General features: G+C 44.9%; 2 protein-coding genes across 2 annotated transcripts; one reads left to right on the top strand and one right to left on the bottom strand.

The window, feature by feature from the left end:
• Window positions 1-1,238: 1,238 nt before the first annotated feature.
• Window positions 1,239-2,147, top strand: LOC120944393 (taste receptor type 2 member 8-like). Its single transcript, XM_040358452.1, has one exon. It carries the CDS (start codon window positions 1,239-1,241, stop codon window positions 2,145-2,147), a length of 909 nt encoding a protein of 302 aa, XP_040214386.1.
• Window positions 2,148-7,587: 5,440 nt separating this feature from the next.
• On the bottom strand, window positions 7,588-11,363 carry LOC120942626 (homeobox protein unc-4-like). Its single transcript, XM_040355598.1, has 2 exons — window positions 11,182-11,363; window positions 7,588-8,599 (listed from the first exon to the last, which is right to left on the bottom strand). Exons 1-2 carry the CDS (start codon window positions 11,359-11,361, stop codon window positions 8,288-8,290), a joined length of 492 nt encoding a protein of 163 aa, XP_040211532.1. The 5' UTR covers window positions 11,362-11,363; the 3' UTR covers window positions 7,588-8,287.
• Window positions 11,364-19,250: the final 7,887 nt, after the last annotated feature.

Genomic DNA, 19,250 nt, shown 5'->3' with positions numbered 1-19,250 from the left:
ACTGATGGAAGTCAGCTTCATCGGATTTCCGACAAAAAAATTCAGATTTTAGTGTCACCTCAATGTGCTTTATAGACAAAAAAGTATGATTTGTAAATTAATGTCTGGCCAGTCATTAGCGAATCTACAATTCGATTCTTTATAAACACACTCATAAGAGTTCATGTGTATGTCCATCACTAACTACACAATATTTCTTCTTTTGTATTGACCAAAAGTGTATAAAAACCCCTAAACCAAAATGTTATATATGCAAGATTACAAGTTCTGAGGCCTCGTACACACGACCGAACATGTCCGCTGAAACTGGTCCGCGGACCAGTTTCCACGGACATGTTCGGTCGTGTGTAGGGCCGACCGGACAATTTTCCGGCCTAGCGGACAGGTTTCCAGCAAACAAAAGTTTCTTAGCATGCTAAGAAACTTGTCCGCTGGAAGCCTGTCCGTCGGACATGTCCGATGGTCAGTACGACTCATCGGACATGTCTGCTGGCCCGAGAACCCGCGCATGGCGTCAAAGTGATTCGACGCATGCGTGGAAGCATTGAACTTTGCGCGCGTGGCGGCGTCAACGTCACCGCGCTGTCTGTCCGCTGGGATTTTGGTTTGATGGTGTGTACACCATCCACGGACCGTTTTCATCGGACATGTTCGCTCGTCTGTACAAGTTCTAAGATGTGATGGCTTTATTTGTTTTCTTTTTTTTCTCCTTTTTTTATTCTCACCTGGTGAATGACACACTTCCCTGAGTAGCTCACTATTCCACTGTAAAGCTGGCCATAGATGGGTAAAATTTTAAAAATTCTGGGAAAAGAAGCTTCTAAGAAAGTTTGTATTTCTAATCATTAGTGTGTCAAACTGACGTTGGTTTTCGACTGCACTGGCAAGAAAATTTAAAGGAGCAGGTTGCATATTTTTTTCTCAAACAAGTTTCTAACAGTGTATGTGGTTTTCATTCTATAAAGTCTAAAATTATAAAACGAAAGCAGATTTGTCACATAGATAATGTTGCACAATATCACTCCCATTATGGAAATGAGTCAAAGATTGTATTACACGGGATGTTCTGTACTTTAGATGTCGGCTTTGCAATGAAATCCATCACATTTATGCAAAGTCAATCATGAGACGGATCTCTGAAGACTTTTTCCATAATTCCAACTCTAATTATATCATTCTGTCTGCTATCACTGGACGTGTCCCGTCATCTCTGTCCGGAGATCACACCAAACCTCAACATGATGTACCTGGAATTATCTATTTTGATCTCTTCAGTCTTGGGACTGGTCTTGGCAATCCCTTCTAACACTTGTATTGTGATGGGTAATCTGGACATCATCAGAAAGAAAGGGAAGTTGAGTCCCTCCGATGTGATCTTTCTGGGGAAGGGAATTGTGAATATTCTCCTCCAGGGTGTGCTGAGTCTAGAGGCAATGCTCTATGTCTTGTGTCTGGAAGTCTGTTATGTTACAGAAGTACGTGGATTTTTGATCACATCAGATTACTTCCTATTCTACTACAACTTCTGGTTGACCTTTTGGCTCTCGGCTCATTACTGTACCAGCATCACCAATCTCAGCTATGGGCTCTTCATCTGGATAAAGAGAATTGTGTCCAATTTCCTGAGTCACCTTCTATTCCTGACAGCACTTGGGACGTTCCCCGTTAGTATTTTGCAGTTCTGGACTTTGAATGAAGAAAGTTTCCAGAACAGCACAGAAACCTCTGTTATCAGGATTCATATCAGTCTCTCTTATTTTGTCCCTGTGACCTTCCTAGGCGTGATTGTTCCATTCTTCCTTAGTCTTCTGTGTCTGGTCCTCACTTTCTCCTTTCTGCTCAGACACGTCTGGAGGGTGAAGAATAACGACTCGGGATCAACACGTCCAAATCTTCAGGCTCATGTCACGGCACTGAGGACAATCCTCTTCTTACTTCTCATTTTCTCAATCTTCTGCATGTCTCAGGTTCTTCTGTTTCTTGAAAAATCCACACAGCTCACAGAGTTATTAACTGCTGTCAGTTGGAATTTACAATTATTATCCCCATCGGTGGAGGCCGCCGTCATCTTCCAGGCCAGCAACAAGCTGAGAAGGATCATTCTGAGAAGATTCTGGAGCAGAAGCCGGAGGAACACAGAGACTTAAAATGTAGATGATAGTAACTTGAATGTCTAAATATATACTACTGCCTTGTATAGGGATCAACTTAAAATGCTTCTAGAGACAAGGGGCCATATTCTCAAATAATTTACGCCGGCGTATCAGCAGATACGCCGACGTAAGTCCGATCCTATGTTTAAGTGTATTCTCAAACTGAGATACACTTAAACATGCCTAAGATACGACGGCCTGCGCCGTTGTATCTTAGGCTGCAATATTTACGGTCAGCGTAGAATATGCAAATGACTAGTCACGCTGATTCTCTAACGTACGCTTGCCCGCCGTAGTGTTTTAACGTTGTTTCCGTAAGCGATACGCGGCGTAAAGATAAACATGCCCCCTAGGTGGCGTACTCAATGTTAAGTATGGCCGTCGATCCCGCGTCTAAATTTGAAAATTTAACGTCGTTTGCGTAAGTCGTCCGTGAATGGCGCTGGATGCCATTTACGTTACAGTCAAAACAAATGACGTCCGTGAGACGTCATTTAGCGCAATGCACGTCGGGTAATTTACCCGACGGAGCATGCGCATTACGATCGACGCGGGAGCGCGCTTAATTTAAATGATCCACGCCCCCTACCAGGATCATTTGAATTAGGAGGGCTTGCGCGGGTGGACTTTACGCGACGCCGCCGCAAGTTTACAGGTAAGTGGTTTGGGAATCAGGCACTTGCCACTTAAACTTGCGGCGGCGTAACGTAAAGGACATACGTTCCGCCGCCTCAGATCTTTAAGAATATGCCCCAAAGCTTTTAGCTTTGTATGGAGTGTGGAAGGGTTATATCCAGTGGCGGCTGGTGCTCAAAATTTTTGGGGGGGCGCAAAGAAAAAAAAAATTGCAGTCTCACTGTGCCCAAACGCAGCCACTGTTACATGCCATGAAACACAGCCACTGTGCCATCAATTTGCACCACTGTGCCATGCCATCAAATGCAGCCACTGTGCCATCAATTTGCACCACTGTGCCATGCCATCAAATGCAGCCACTGTGCCATCAATTCGCACCACTGTGCCATGCCATTAAACGCAGTCACTGTGCCATGCCATCAAATGCAGTCACTGTGCCATCAATTCGCACCACTGTGCCATGCCATTAAACGCAGTCACTGTGCCATGCCATCAAATGCAGTCACTGTGCCATCAGTTTGCACCACTGTGCCATGCCATTAAACGCTTAAACGCAGTCACTGTGCCATCCATTGTCACCACTGTGCCATGCCATTAAACGCAGCCACTGTGCCATACATTGTCACCACTGTGCCATGCCATTAAACGCAGTCACTGTGCCATCCATTGTCACCACTGTGCCATGCCATTAAACGCAGCCACTGTGCAATACATTGTCACCACTGTGCCATGCCATTAAACGCAGCCACTGTGCCATCCATTGTCACCACTGTGCCATCCATTGTCACCACTGTGCCATGCCATTAAACGCAGCCACTGTGCTCTTTAATGGTCGCCGCTGTGACAATTGTCCCCACTGTGCCCTGTAAATTGCTTTCTTCCCCCCCCCGCCTGACACTTACCTTTACTGGTTTTAGGCATCCACGTCCCACGATGTATTCTCCCGCCCTCGATGACTGACAGGCGTCTCAGCCAATCAGGTTACCGGTAGCCAGAACCGGCCAACCTGATTGGTTGAGACGCCTGTCATCTTATTCAAGGGGCGTACAGTCTGTGCGCTCCGAGAATAAGCTTCCGGGACCCGAGGGCTGTATTGGGAAAGCCTATCAGAGCTGTTGGCTTTGATAGACATTTCCGTACAGCCAACCAGCTGGCGTTATTCAGATGGCCGGACATTGAGCGCCGACCATCTGAATAACATCGGCAGCGGCGAAAATAACATAGATTCGTGCAATGCATGAATCTATTTTATTTCACTCAGTGGCGGTGAGAGCCAGAGGGGGCGGCGCTCCAGCGCCCTCTATGGACGAACCGCCACTGGTTATATCTCCTGTCATATTTTAATTACTGTCTGTGTTCCTCACTTGGGTCAGTCCCCTTCTCGAGATCATTAGCACTGGGAATGAAAGTGATGAGAAAATTCGAAATTTGGAGTTGTCAGCTGAGCAGGAATAGAGGGGTAATCATCCAATGGGAACACCTGTTCTGATGACAACTCTCTACAAGGTGCTTTACCATACCAAGAAAAAGAGGGGTTTACCATATCATGTCTAAGAGGGGTTTACCATACCATGTCTAAGAGGGGTTTACCATATCATGTCTAAGAGGGGTTTACCATACCATGTCTAAGAGGGGTTTAGCATACCATGTCTAAGAGAGGTTTACCATATCATGTCTAAGAGGGGTTTACCATACCATGTCTAAGAGGGGTTTACCATACCATGTCTAAGAGGGGTTTACCATACCATGTCTAAGAGGGGTTTACCATATCATGTCTAAGAGGGGTTTACCATACCATGTCTAAGAGGGGTTTACCATACTATGTCTAAGAGGGGTTTAGCATACCATGTCTAAGAGGGGTTTAGCATACCATGTCTAAGAGAGGTTTACCATATCATGTCTAAGAGGGGTTTACCATACCATGTCTAAGAGGGGTTTACCATACCATGTCTAAGAGGGGTTTACCATACCATGTCTAAGAGGGGTTTACCATATCATGTCTAAGAGGGGTTTACCATACCATGTCTAAGAGGGGTTTACCATACTATGTCTAAGAGGGGTTTACCATACCATGTCTAAGAGAGGTTTACCATATCATGTCTAAGAGGGGTTTACCATATCATGTCTAAGAGGGGGTTACCATATCATGTCTAAGAGGGGTTTACAATATCATGTCTAAGAGGGATTTACCATACCATTTTATTTATTTTTTTATTAGTATCAGTGTCGGCGTGTTTAAACACTTCCATACAGGACATTTTCCCCCCCTTACTGCCCGGACCAATTTTTAGTTTTCAGAGCTGTTACACTTTCAATGAGAAATAGAGCTTTCTTTTGGTGGTATTTGATCATCTCTGCGGTTTTTATTTTTTGCGCTATAAACAAAAGAAGAGCGACAATTTTGAAAAAAAAAACACAATTTTCTTTTTCTTTTAAATTTAATAAATATCACAATTAAAAACAGTTTAGGCCAAAAAGTATTCTTCTACATATTTTTGGTAAAAAAAAAGGGGTTAATGTGTTCCTTATTAAGTGATTCTAACTGTAGGGGGAGGGGACTCACAAGGGGAGGAAACCGATGTGTGTTGCTCTGTACTGGGAACACACATCGGTCTCCTCACCTCTGACAGGAGATGGATCTGTGTGTCCCCTAGAGGGCCGCAAGGAAAGGACGACTATTGACGTTCACCCGGAGGGAGGGTTCCTGCCGGCGTCATATTACTATGGCACGGTAAGGAAGGGGTTAAGGTAGGATAAAAAAAAAGGAAAAATGTGCACTATTGTTTCTGGGCTGTACTACGGGTACAAACAACAAATAAAGCCTTGTACACACGATTAGAATTTTTTCATTGGATATTCCAACCATGTGTAGGCCCCATCGGACTTTTTTCCGTCGGAATTTAGAAAGAGAACATGTTCTCTTTTTTTCCCGATGGAAAAAAAACCTTAGTGGAAATTCCGTTCGTCTGTAGGGAACTCCGTCGGAATTTAGAAAGAGAACATGTTCTCTTTTTTTCCGATTGAAAAAATTCGGAACTCCGACGGGGGAAAAAAACACGCATGCTCAGAATCAAGTTGATGCACTGAACTACATTTTTCTCGGCTCGTCGGAGTGTTGTACGTCACCGCCTTCTTGGCGGTCGGAATTGTGTGTGACAGTGTGTATGCAAGACAGCTTGAACGGAATTCCGTCGGAAAAATCCGTCGGAGTTTATCCCAACGGAAAATCCGATCGTGTGTACAAGGCATAACATACACATGTGTGGTATCACTACGATCATCAGGAGTAGGAGAATTGATTTTTGGTTGTTCATAGGTGGTAGGTTATGGTAGTAGCAAGAAATATATAGTTACATTTAAAAATAAATTATTATTTTTTTATTATTATTATTATTAATAATATTTTGGGCCAGTTTTCCTTAGATAACGAAAAAAAAAAAAAATCAGGAGATATACATTATTATTTACCATCAAATGAAAGCCCAATTTGTTCTGAAAAGAAGAAGGTATAATCCACCTGGACAAAATAGATTTTACAGGTTTATTAACACATGTCAAAGTAAAAAAAAAATGGGCATTAAGATTTGTTTTACCCTAATGGGCCATACACAAGACCGAACATGTCTGCTGAAACTGGTCCGCGAACCAGTTTCAGCAGACTTGTTCGGTCGTGTGTAGGCCCGAGCGGACAGGATTCCAGCATACATTTGCCCACCGAGCCTTTTTCCAGCGGGCAAATATTTCTGCACTTGTTTTAAAACAGCCCGCTGGAATCCTGTCCGCTCGGACATGTTCGGTCGTCTGTACAGACCTACCGTACATGTCTGAGCGCCCGCCATCCCTCGCATGCGTCGAATGACTTCGATGCATGCGTGGAAGCATTGAACTGGCAGGGCCGCCCACGTCGCCGCGGCGACGGCGAGGCCATGCCCCGCGTATTGTTTACGCGCGGATTTCTGTATGATGGTGAGTACAGCCACCATACAGAAATCCCCGGGCAGACATGTACGGTGAAAACGGTCCGGCGGACCGGTTTCATCGTACATGTTTGGTCGTCTGTACACGGCCTTAGGCGCAAATAATAAAAAAAATCTATATATATGGCCCTGCCCTACACCCACTGTCAGGACCTGGATCACCTGCTGGTGGCACCGGGTTTCCCAGAGCAGAAGGTTGTAGGGTATTTAGGTTGGAAGGGTATTTAGGTCTCCCCTACCAGTGCCTCTCACTCCAGTGGTTTGCTCTGCCATTTATTCTGATCCTTATCCTGATCTTGCACCTGCCCTGTATCCAGGGCCATTTGAAGGAATTTGGGGGCCCCAAGCAAAATAGACATAGAGGACCCCCAACCCCCCTCCCCGCACGCACGCAAACCCCCCCATGTTCTTTTTACTCCCTCCTGGGCCCCCTCCCTCCCTATGTTCTTTTTATGCCTCCTCCTGGCCCTCCCTCCCTACCGGGTCCGTACCACGCGGCAGGAGATTCAGTTTCCTGTTCCTAGCCGGACTGAAAGGAAGTGAGCACTCAGTGTTCACTTCCTGTCAGTCCGGCCGGGAACAGGAAACTGAATCTCCTGTACCGTGTGGTACCTGGCCGGACTCTGGACTGATAGGAGGAAGGAAGAGGAGCTCGGCCACGCTACAGAGAAGGGGAAGTGACGACTCAAGGCAGCAGTGCTGCAGGCTCTCTATAGAGCGCTCAGGCGGCTGCAGCATATAGGAAGTGCAGCAAGGGCCCTGCTTGGGGCCCCAGGCCAATTCGGGGCCCCAAGCAATTGCTTGGTTTGCCTGCCTTGTAGCAACGGGCCTGTCCTGAGGTGACATGCAGCCATAGAGGGAACCGAGCAGGGGGATAGAAAGGGCATTTGCTTTCTGGACAGCACTAATAAGATATGTTGGGATGGTGGCTCTGAGTGGACATATTTAACCATTCAGATGTCAGAGCAGTACATGCAGTAAGTGAAGCATAGAACACTAATAGTACCTACCGTACCTCCTCCACATTCAGAGCAGCAATAACAGCATCTGACAGAGGGAAGTTTTACAGGACCAACCTCCTTTGCAGTTCTGAGATGTCATGTAATGCAAAGCAAAGATCTGCAATGAAAGCTGATGCTGGAAGACCAACCATTCAACCATGTCTGGCTATCAATGAGATGCCATGGAACACATTCTTTAGTCTACGTAAAAGAGCTAGTTGGTTCTGTATGCTCTACAGACCAAATATTCCAAGCCCTTTTTAATGGAAGATCCCTCGAGCAGAAGGAACAATTGCCCGGCATTAGTGGTCAGCAGGATGACAAATTGAGGGGGGGGGGGGTGGAGGGGCTTGGTGTTTAGTAGAGGGAGAGGGGGGCCATTGGAGTTCAGTGAGTAAAAGGGGGTGGCCATATGTCCTAATGGAGGACCGAGACATATTTCAGCAGTATTTCAAGATGATGGAGGTACATGCAGGCACCTGGTGTTGCATGCTTTCAGTCTTTGAGCTCTTGTTTATACCTATGATGGGTACACATTAAGGTCATTTTCATGTTGAGCCCCCGATCCACATACTCCAGCTTCATACTCTCGAGCCTTTGCCCGAAGAATGGCAATGCTGCTTGAAACTGGAGTCTTTCTGACATCTTCTGTTTTCAAAAGTTCTTTTGACTGGTTTGAAAGGTCCACAGCTTTACTTTGGGAAGCTACTAGTAGAATATCCTCTGATCTTCCACTGCCCACACAGTCTGACCTGTTCTTGGTGGATTTGCACTGGTAATCCTGCATTTTTATTTGCCGTTTCATCTTTGCTCTGCGGTTTTGAAACCAAACCTGCAACCAAAACAAAACATTTCCAGGTTTATCAAAAGGGATTTAAACACAAACTACAAAACAGTACAATTAGTGACTTATAATGCTACCCAGATAAAGCACATCAAAGCATCCAATCAAAGGTTTTTTTTTTCTCAGCACCTCACTGGATCATTGGGCAGAAAAACTGTAAATAACACTGCAAAACACCTGATAAAGTCACCTGATAACCGCCCTGCCGCATCCCCATATACCAAATTAAAAACAAAAAAATATCAGAGATTTAGCCCATAGTTCTGGTTTGGTAGAAATTAGCCAGTTGATGGACAGCAGATGAAGGTGTCCAGACACATTGGCGGCCAGGGGGCAGTAAATGCTAAGAAAACATGCCAATCCAAGTGTATCCAAGGGCCACATCCTGGGAGCCATTCTGCAGCAAAGTACAGGCAGTAGAATTTTATGCATATTTTTTTGTGGAAGGACTGCTAGCCCATGTCCATGCGTTTTCCCCCTGCTATAGCTGCTGCCAGCCCTTCCTCCTACATTGTGGAAGGGTGGGCAGCCTATGGAATACCCCCCCTGGAGCTTTGCCTTCAGAGTCCTAACAAAGGTAAATACAAATAAAGGATAAACTGGCTACTGAGTGCCAGGGAGGAGGAAGATTAAAGATTTAACACGCTCCATGATGTTAAAAAGATCTGCTTACCAGACCCCTGTGGTCCCTTATTATAGATCCAAACTCCTCAAGAGCAGGGAATGAAACCAAATAAGTGATATCCACCACCAAATGCTAAAAAGATCTGTTTACCAGAGCCCCGTGGTCCCTTATTAAAGGGGACTCGGAGAGGCTTTGAGTATAATAACCGCTGGGCTGTATGTTACCAGAGACCCACCGCAACGCTAGTCCACACACTCCATGATGCCAAAACGATCTGCTTACCAGACCCCCGTGGTCCCTTATTATAGGGGACTCGGAGAGGCTTTGAGTATAATAACCGCTGGGCTGTGTATGTTACCAGAGACCCACCGCACCGCTAGTCCACACACTCCATGATGTTAAAAACCAAGTGGTATAGATGTGGCATGAAAGACAAAGTGCCTTGAATAGTGTAAAAACTTAACATAAAATAAAAAAAACATATTGCATTTCCAAATTTTAAATGACAGATATGCCTAAAGCCTGCTGCACCGGCCAGACGCAAGCAGGCAGACCCGTCTGTCTGGAGATACGAGCAGTGAACGAAGGTGACGTTAAGAAGTTTTTACACTATTCGAGGCACTTTCTCTTTCATGCCACATCTATACCACTTGGTTTTTAACATCATGGAGTGTGTGGACTAGCGGTGTGGTGGGTCTCTGGTAACATACAGCCCAGCGGTTATTATACTCAAAGCCTCTCCGAGTCCCAATAGTTTATAAAGTGCAAAAGTGAATGATCCTTAAAACGTCCATAAAAATAATTATAAAGGAATCCAGTTGGTGTAAATCCACCCGTGCACAAATGGTAAGATCCAAACTTCTCAAGAGCAGGGAATGAAACCAAATAAGTGATGTCCACCACCAAATGCTAAAAAGATCTGTTTACCAGAGCCCGTGGTCCCTTATTAAAGGGGACCCAGAGAATGGGCTGTATGTAACCAGAGACCCACCGCACTGCTAGTATTTACTTTTACTTTACTGGAGAATATGATGGTGCTTTAAAAATAAAATAGAACAAGAATAATTCAGCCTTTTCCAGAATCTGGATGCAGAGTGAGCCAGTTGAATCATCAATTGTGAAAGAACCTGATCTCAGGAAATTGACATTGGGGTGGATTCAGTAAGCAATTGCGTCTGCGTAACCATAGTTACGCAGCGCAATTGCTTAGTTGCGCCGGCGTAACGACTTTTCTGTATTCAGAAAGCTCGTTACGCCGACTGCAGCCTAAGATATGACTGGCATAAGGCTCTTATGCCGTCGTATCGTAGGCTGCATTCTTACGATGGCCGCTAGGTGGCGTTCCCGTAGTGGTCAGCATAGAGTATGCAAATTGCATACTAATGCCGATTTACAACCGTACGCGCGCCCTACGTACGCAGTTTACGTCGTTTACGTTCGTCGGGTTCCGCGTAAGGTTGCTCCTGCTATTAGCAGGGCCAGCCAATGCTAAGTATACCCGTCGTTCCCACGTCGCGATGTTTGAAAATTACGTCATTTGCGTAAGTGAATCGTGAATGGCGCTGGACGCCATTTACATTCACGTTGAAGCAAATGACGTCCTTGCAACGTCATTTGCCGCAATGCACGTCGGGAAAGTTTCCCGACGGAGCATGCGCTGTACGCTCGGCGCGGGAGCGCGCCTAATTTAAATGATTCCCGCCCCCGGCGGGATCATTTACATTGCGCGCGCTTACGCCGGGCAATTTTGCCGGCGCGCCCTCGCAATTTACAGAGCTACTGCTCCGTGAATCGAGGGCAGCGCAAAATATTTGCGGGGGCGCAGGGCAAAATCGTTGCCCTGCTCCCCCGCAAATATCGCGCAAATGTACCTGAATCTGGGCCATTGTGTTGAAGTCTGCCTCTAATTTTTTTCCAAAGACTAATCGGTCTTCAACTATCTTACCTGCACTCTAGTTTCTAACAAGTCCAGCCTTAGAGCCAAGGCTTCTCTCATGAAGATGTCAGGGTATTGATTGGCCTGAAACACTTTTTCCAGTTCTTGGAGCTGCCAGGTGGAGTAATTCGCTCGGGATCTGCGTTGCTTCAAGCGATGGCTTTGGTCTAAAGGAAAAGAAAGCAACATTTTACAGTAGATTGTACATTATTAACAAGTTAAAGCCCAACTCCAAAATCCAGGCTCCCACCTGATTTTTTCCCCCATAATAGTCCATGCAAGTAGTTTTTTATGCTTTTTATATTTATCGTTTCAAAATATCTCCAGGCTTTTAACATGATGGGCAGGGTCCTCTAGCTCTTTGGTCTTCTCCCAGCTGTGGTCAATGATTCCAAGGAAGGGCTATGACATAATGACACAGTCCAATGTGCCATGTTGAAAGCTCATGACACTCTGCACTCACGGTATGTCCTCAGACCTCCAAGTTGAATGATGCCGGGCGATTTAGTGCTTAGAGGCCAATTTATACTATGGGGTAGATTCACATACCTTTAGGCGGGCGTAGCGTATCTCCTATACGCTACGCCACCGTAACTTTGAGAGGCGAGTATGGTATTTTCAAAGATTTTGCCGCCGTAGCGTATTAGGGCCGGCGTAAGCCCGCCTAATTCAAATGTTGAAGCTGTGTCCGTGTTTTATGTATATTAACTGTGACCCCACGTAAATGACGTTTCGATCGAATGGCGCATGCGCCGTCCGTGGACATATCCCAGTGCGCATGCTCCAAATGACGTCGGCAAATCGTCATGCTTTCGACGTGAACGTAAATGATGGCCAGCCCCATTCACGGACGAGTTACGCAAACAACGTAAAATTTAAAAAATTTGACGCGGTTCCGACGTCCATACTTAACATTGGCTGCGCCATGGTTTTGGTGGTTTATCTTTACGCCTGAAAACCCCTTACGTAAATGGCGTATCTTTACTGCGACCGGCGGGCATACGTTCGCGAATAGGCGTATCTAGCTGATTTACATATTCTAGGCGTAAATCAGCGTACACGTCCCTAGCGGCCAGCGTAAATATGCAGTTAAGATACGACGGCGTAGGAGACTTACGCCGGCTGTATCTTAGCAACATTTAAGCGTATCTCAGTTTGAGCATACGCTTAAAGTTGCGACGGCGCGGATTCAGACTTACGACGGCGTATCTACTGATACGCCCGTCGTAAGTCTTTGTGAATCTACCCCTAAATGTTTTGAGACCCATTCCACTGCCTTGTAGACATGAACACTGCTCAATTCTATCAATCAGTACAATGAATAGGTGTTTTTACTTGACCAGCAGTAGAAAGGGGGGCACAAAATTAGTCTTACCCTTGGTGCCTCTGACCACCAATGGTAGGGTAGGGTGCACATAATTAAAGCGGGAGTTCACCCATTTCTTAAAAAAAAAAATGTTTCCCCTTAGATTCCTGCTCGTTTGGTCTAGGGGAATCGGCTATTTGTTTTAAAATATGAGCAGTACTTACCGTTTTCGAGATGCATCTTCTTCCGTCGCTTCCGGGTATGGGTCTTCGGGAGCGGGCGTTCCTTCTTGATTGACAGTCTTCCGAGAGGCTTCCGACGGTCGCATCCATCGCGTCACTCGTAGCCGAAAGAAGCCGAACGTCGGTGCGGCTCTATACTGCGCCTGCGCACCGACGTTCGGCTTCTTTCGGAAAATCGTGACGCGATGGATGCGACCGTCGGAAGCCTCTCGGAAGACTGTCAATAAAGAAGGAACGCCCATACCCGGAAGCGACGGAGAGGATGCATCTCGTAAACGGGTAAGTACGGATCATATTTTAAAACAAATAGCCGATTCCCCTAGACAAAACAAGCAGGAATCTAAGGCTAAAAAGTGCCCTCTAAGGGTGAACCCCCGCTTTAAATTTGAGGAACCATTTACCCTTATTACCTTACTTGACAATGCTTTTTACCAAGAGACAGAAGACACTAGTGGTTAACTCCACCAGTAGAATCCTACCCAATTCTGGACTACCACTACGGACTGACATTTCAATAGACTTTCATCCTAATCTTCCTCGCTGGCTTTCAGTTGCAAAAGAGATGCCATTTTGCCTTCATCCAGGAAAAGATTTATGATTATGCAGAGAAAAAACATCTGAAACATATTTTACCCTTCCCCTGCCAGTTAGGAGCTGCCCTGTCTGTCATAAACTATAGCAATAGCTTTGGAGAGGAAAAAAGGTTGAATGGAAACATAAATAATTACAATCTACAAACATCTTCTGTAATCCACCAACCAGTCATTATCAATATCACAACATCTATTATGTATGATACAATGTTTCTCTTCCACAAACACTCATAGATTACGTACTAGAGACATAACATCCCCTGTAATGTTGAACAATCTCGGTGATCAATATTTAATGGCAATGATATTGTCTGCACACGGCTGAGCACTGGAAAGTCACATGAAGATTGAAAAACCTGATTTATTGAGGTTTTTCGAGAAAAATGTTTATAGCGCAGTGAGAACCCGACTACAGGGAAAAGTATTGTTGTTTGGCCTGGAGGAATATTTGTATTACGGGCGGGAGAATTAGGTGTTCTACACTGCAATTCACGTAGATTGTAAAATCTAATTTAGCCAGATTTAGTAGGCTTCACCTATAGCTTCTGGATGGCACTGCAGTATTAATCCCTTGGCTCCATTCCATACAAACCTTCAATCTACATCCGGAAAGTATTCACAGCGCTTCACATTTTTCCACATTTTGTTATGTTTTAGCCTTATTCTTTACCACTAGCCGACCAGCCGCCGCAGTTTTACAGCGGCAGGTCGGCTTGGCTGCGCGAAATCACGTAATATAACGTTATTTCATATATCAGCCACTAGGGGAGCGCGCCCCCTGCTCGCCGATCACCGCCGGGGACCCACGATTGCTCGCTACAAAGCGAGAACCGGGAGCTGTGTGTGTAAACACGCAGCTCCCGGTCCTTTCAGGGGGAGAAATGACTGATCGCATGTTCATACAATGTATAAACAGCGATCTGTCATTTCCCCTAGTCAGTCCCACCCCCCCTTCAGTATGAACACAACTAGGAAACATAATTAACCTCTTCCTCGCCCCCTAGTGTTAACCCCTTCCCTGCCAGTGACATTTTTACAGCAATAAATACATTTTTATAGCACTGATCGCTATAAAAATGCCAATGGTCCCAAAAATGTGTCAAAAGTGTCCGCCATAAGGTCGTCACACCGATAAAAATTGCAGATCGCCGCCATTACTAGTAAAAAAAAAATATTAATAAAAATGCCATAAAACTATCACCTGAAGTGATTCATAAATTCAGTAAAGATAAAACCCCATTGTGCTGGAGAGAATGTGGACAGATTGAAACAACTACACACATATGGTGGGATTGTCCAAAGATAAAGGAATACTGGCAGGAAATTCTTGAATATATTGAAGTGATGACTGGGAAAAGGGTACCCAATACCATACAAGCTTGCCTGTTTCACAAATCAAAAGAATCAAATATTACTTATAAGAAAACATTAATTCCACCATTGATAAATGCCACAAAGGGATTGATACCAAAAAACTGGCTAAATACAAGGAAACCAGACATAAAAGAATGGTTCGAGAGGGTGGAAAATTATAATAATCTGGAATACCTATGTAGCTGTGATGAGGGCCAACTCAATATACACAATAAGAGATGGAGACAGTGGAAAGATTTTAAATTAACGGAGCAATATTTGGGAAAAATAATAGCAGACAGTGGGTAACTAAAGAAGACTAAAAGGAAAGTAAGGGACAAACCATTAGGGGAAGGGAGTGGAAGGGGGTGGGTATGGTTTATATTTTCAATTAAATGAAACAAGATAAGTAAAATAATGAATACAACAAAGTAAAGGATAAATACATAAAATAACATTCGGAATACCACAAATGATGTGAAACCAAAGCTGAGACGGAATTAATGAATAAAATCATGAGCAAGTCTCTTGCTGTGGTTGAGTCTGAAGTGGTTAAAAAAAAAACATCCCCTATTTTGTACACGCTATAACTTTTGCGCAAACCAATCAATAAATGTTTATTGCGATTTGTTTTACGAAAAATATGTAGAAGAATATGTATCGGCCTAAACTGAGGAAAAACATTTTTTTTTTAGATATTTTTTGGGGATATTTATTACAGCAAAAAGTAAAAAATATAATTTTTTTCAAAATTGTCACTCTATTTTTGTTTATAGCGCAAAAAATAAAAACTGCAGAAGTGATCAAATAACACCAAAAGAAAGCTCTATTTGTGGGGAAAAAGGGACGTCAATTTTGTTTGCGAGCCATGTCGCACTACCGCGCAATTGTCAGTTAAAGCGACACAGTGCCGAATCGCAAAAAGTAGCCCTGTCATTGACCAGCAAAATGGTTCGGGGCTGAAGTGGTTAAATGGATTCAATTCATTATTTTTCTAAAAATTCTACAAACAATACCCCAGTATGACAACGTGAAAGAAGTTTGTTTGAAATCTTTGCAAATTTATAAAAAATAAAAATAAAAATCACATGTATATAAGTATTCACAGCCTTTGCAATGACACTCAAAATTTAGCTTGGGTTCATTCTGTTTCCACTGAGGTGACCAAGAACCCGATGGTGTCACTGATAGAGCTCGGCAGAGAGAGGAGAACCTTCCAGAACCTTCCAGAAGAACAATCTCTGCAGCACTCCACCAATCAGGCCTGTATAGTAAAGTGGCCAGATGGAGGCCGCTCCCCAGTAAAAGGCACATGACAGCCCACCTGGAGTTTGCCAAAAGGCACCTGAAGGACTCTCAAGCCATGAGAAACAAAATTCTCTGGTCTGATGAAACAAAGATTGAACTCTGTGGCCTGAATGGCAAACGTCAAGCCTCATGCCAGGAGGAAACCAGCCAATCGCTCCTCACCTGGCCAATACCATCCCTACAGTGAAGCATGGTGGTGGCAGCATCATGCTGTGGGAATGTTTTTCAGCAGCAGGAACTGGGAGACTAGTCAGGACTGAGGGAAAGGTAAATGAAGTAATGTACAGATACATCCTTAATGAAAACCTGCTCCAGAGCGCTCTGGAACTCAGACTGGGGCAAACGTTTTTCCAACAGGACAACAACCCTAAGCACACAGCCAAGATAACAAAGAAGTGGCTACGGGACAACTCTGTGAATGCCCTTGAGTGGCCCAGCCAGAGCCCAGACCTGAACCTGATTAAACATCTCTGGAGAGATATGATAATGGCTGTGTACTGACGCTCCCCATCCAACCTGATGGAGCTTGAGAGGTCCTGCAAAGAAAAATGGGAAAAACTGCCCAAAAATAGGTGTGCCAAGCTTGTAGCATCATACTCAGAGAGACGTGAGGCCAGTGGCGTAGCGTGGGGGGGGGGGGACGATTGCCCTGGTCGCAAAATTTAGAGGGCGCAGCAGCAGGCGGCAGGTTACCTGCAGTTTTTCTCCTGCGCTGTGCAGTCTAGGAGACTGTGAGCTCTTCCACGTCGCTATGAGAAAGAAGTTGCGTTGCAGTCCCGGCTTAGGCTTCAGCGGTGACACTGACACAGCAGTGAGTAAATGTACACTGAAGACCATCTGTGATGATCCCAGGGATTGTGACCGTGCAGAGACTGTGGGGGGGAGGAGGAGGAGGGTAGGTTAGTATAGTGATCAGGTAGGTCAGTGTAGTGGTCATAATAGCAATCAGATAGGTCAGTTTAGTTGTCAGTGTAGGAATCAGGTAGGTCGGTGTAGCAATCAGGTTGGTCGGTACTACTGCACTAGTGGAAGGGACTCAGAGTGCTAAAAATCCATGGGTTAGGGGGCGCAAATCTCTTGTCCTGCCCCGGGCGCTGACAACCCACACTACGCCACTACACGAGGCTGTAATTGGTGCCAAATGTGCTTCAACAAAATATTGAGCAAAGGCTGTGAATACTTATGTACATGGGACTTTTTATTTTTAATAAATTTGCAAAATAAATTCAAACGATCTTCTTTCACGTTGCCATTATGGGGTATTGTTTGTAGAATTTTGAGGAAAATAATAAATTTCATCCCTTTTGGAGTAAGGCTGTAACTCAACAAAATGTGTAAAAAGTGAAGTACTGTGAATACTTTCAGAATGCACTGTATGTGAGTGATGCCGCGTACACACGATCGGATTTTCTGTCGGAAAAACCTTGGATGGTTTTTCCAATGGAATTCCGCTTAGGCCCCGTACACACGACCGAGTTTCTCGGCAGAATTCAGCCAGAAACTCGATCGGAGCCGTATTCTGCCGAGAAACCCGGTCGTGTGTACACTTTTGGCCGAGGAAACCGACGAGGAACTCGTCGAGCCAAATAGAGAACATGTTCTCTATTTCCTCGTTAGTCAATGGGGAAACTTGGCTCGCCGAGATCCTCGGCGGCTTCACAAGGAACTCGACGAGCAAAACGATGTGTTTTGCCCGTCGAGTTTCTCGGACGTGTGTACGGGGCCTCAAGCTTGGCTTGCATACACACGGTCACTCAAAAGTTCTGACTTGCTGACCGCTCCTTTTCCAAGTCTGAGTGCTGCTGTACAGGTGTATACAGGAGACTGATGTGAAAAGAGAGTCAGATACTTACACTTGCTGCATTTAAACAATAAATGGAAACCTTTCCTGGGCCTTTAAAGGATAAAGATAAAAAAAAAAAATGTTGATCTTGCCAGGAATGCATTGCTTTCATCACATCCAGAAATACGGACATTTTTTAGTCCTTACAAGTAGAGACCTAAGGAGACAACTATGGTTGCCTTGATAGATACAGTGGAGGGGTGACAGCCACCCAGGGACAGACAGGGCCAGATTCAGGTACAGTGGGCGTATCTGTGCGGCGGCGTAACATATCCGATTTACGTTAAACCGCCGCAAGTTTTTTCAGGTAAGTGCTTTATTCACAAAGCACTTGCCTGTAAAGTTGCGGCGGGGTAGCGTAAATCACCCGGCGGAATTCAAATTCGGCGGGTAGGGGGCGTGTATAATTTAAATGAAGCGCGTCCCCGCGCCGAACGAACTGCGCATGCGCCGTCCCTAAAATATCCCAGTGTGCATTGCTCCAAATGACGTCGCAAGGACGCCATTGGTTTAGACGTGAACGTAAATGACGTCCAGCCCCATTCACAGACGACTTACACAAACGACGTAACTTTTTAAAATTTCGCCGCGGGAACAACAGCCATATTTAACATTGGCTGCGCCTCATATAGCAGGGGCAACTTTACGCCGGGAAAAGCCAGAATTACGCCTGTCGGATCTAATGGATATGTATGCGTAACTGATTCTAAGAATCAGTCGCATAGATACGACGGCCCAGATTAGGACTTACGACGGCGTACATGGGGCTGCGCCGTTGTAAGTCCTTTGTGAATCTGGGCCACAGTGTGTTATTCCCAGGAATGTGAAGAAAAGCCTGTGTAACATTTTGTAGTCATTTATAAACATTTTTTAATTGGGAAAAAAAACCAAGGCAAATGCCACCTTTCTTACCAATCTGCTTTACTGATCATTATTTGCTATGAAGCAAAAGGTCACTATGGCACTTGCTACCCTTTTGTGTTATTACAATGGATGCTTCATTTTTTTATTGTATTATTCCGTGTTTATTACATTAAAACACTTTATATTCCCCAAGAGAGCACCTTTATTACCTCCAAAAGCCAAGCTCATTTGCATGGTTTTAAACTGGTCATAGACAGTCTGAATCCTTGGTCAGTTCAGCAGGAACCTGCCGAGATGCAAAGCATGTATGGGCAGGCTGAATGTACCCAAGTTGATCGATTAATCGATTTGGGTACAAGCAGTCTGCCAGATTTTACATGTGATTATTGCTAGCAGCTGTTATAGCCGCTAGCAATAATCCCTATGTTATCCCCACGGGGACGACTTCCCCCGGCCATAGGCCCACCACCCAAAGGAGAACACTATGGCTCACGGGAGGGATTTCCCTGTCAACACCATCTGTGTTAATGGGGGAATAGACTGATTTTCAACCATGAAATGTTCTCCAT

The sequence above is a fragment of the Rana temporaria genome, chromosome 6 (genome assembly GCF_905171775.1).
Source record: "Rana temporaria chromosome 6, aRanTem1.1, whole genome shotgun sequence".
Taxonomy (NCBI): Eukaryota; Metazoa; Chordata; class Amphibia; order Anura; family Ranidae; genus Rana; species Rana temporaria.
Note: the sequence above shows the minus strand (reverse complement) of the source record. Positions and strands in the feature narration are given on the sequence as shown.

Bases quoted from the DNA above. Each gene is read 5' to 3' on its own strand.
- LOC120944393 (XM_040358452.1), top strand. From the start codon at position 1,239: ATGATGTACCTGGAATTATCTATTTTGATCTCTTCAGTCTTGGGACTG.
- LOC120942626 (XM_040355598.1), bottom strand. From the start codon at position 11,361: ATGTTGCTTTCTTTTCCTTTAGACCAAAGCCATCGCTTGAAGCAACGC. The intron at 8,600-11,181 runs GTAAGATAGTTG...TTTTGGTTGCAG, and splicing joins TGTTAGAAACTAGAGTGCAG to GTTTGGTTTCAAAACCGCAG.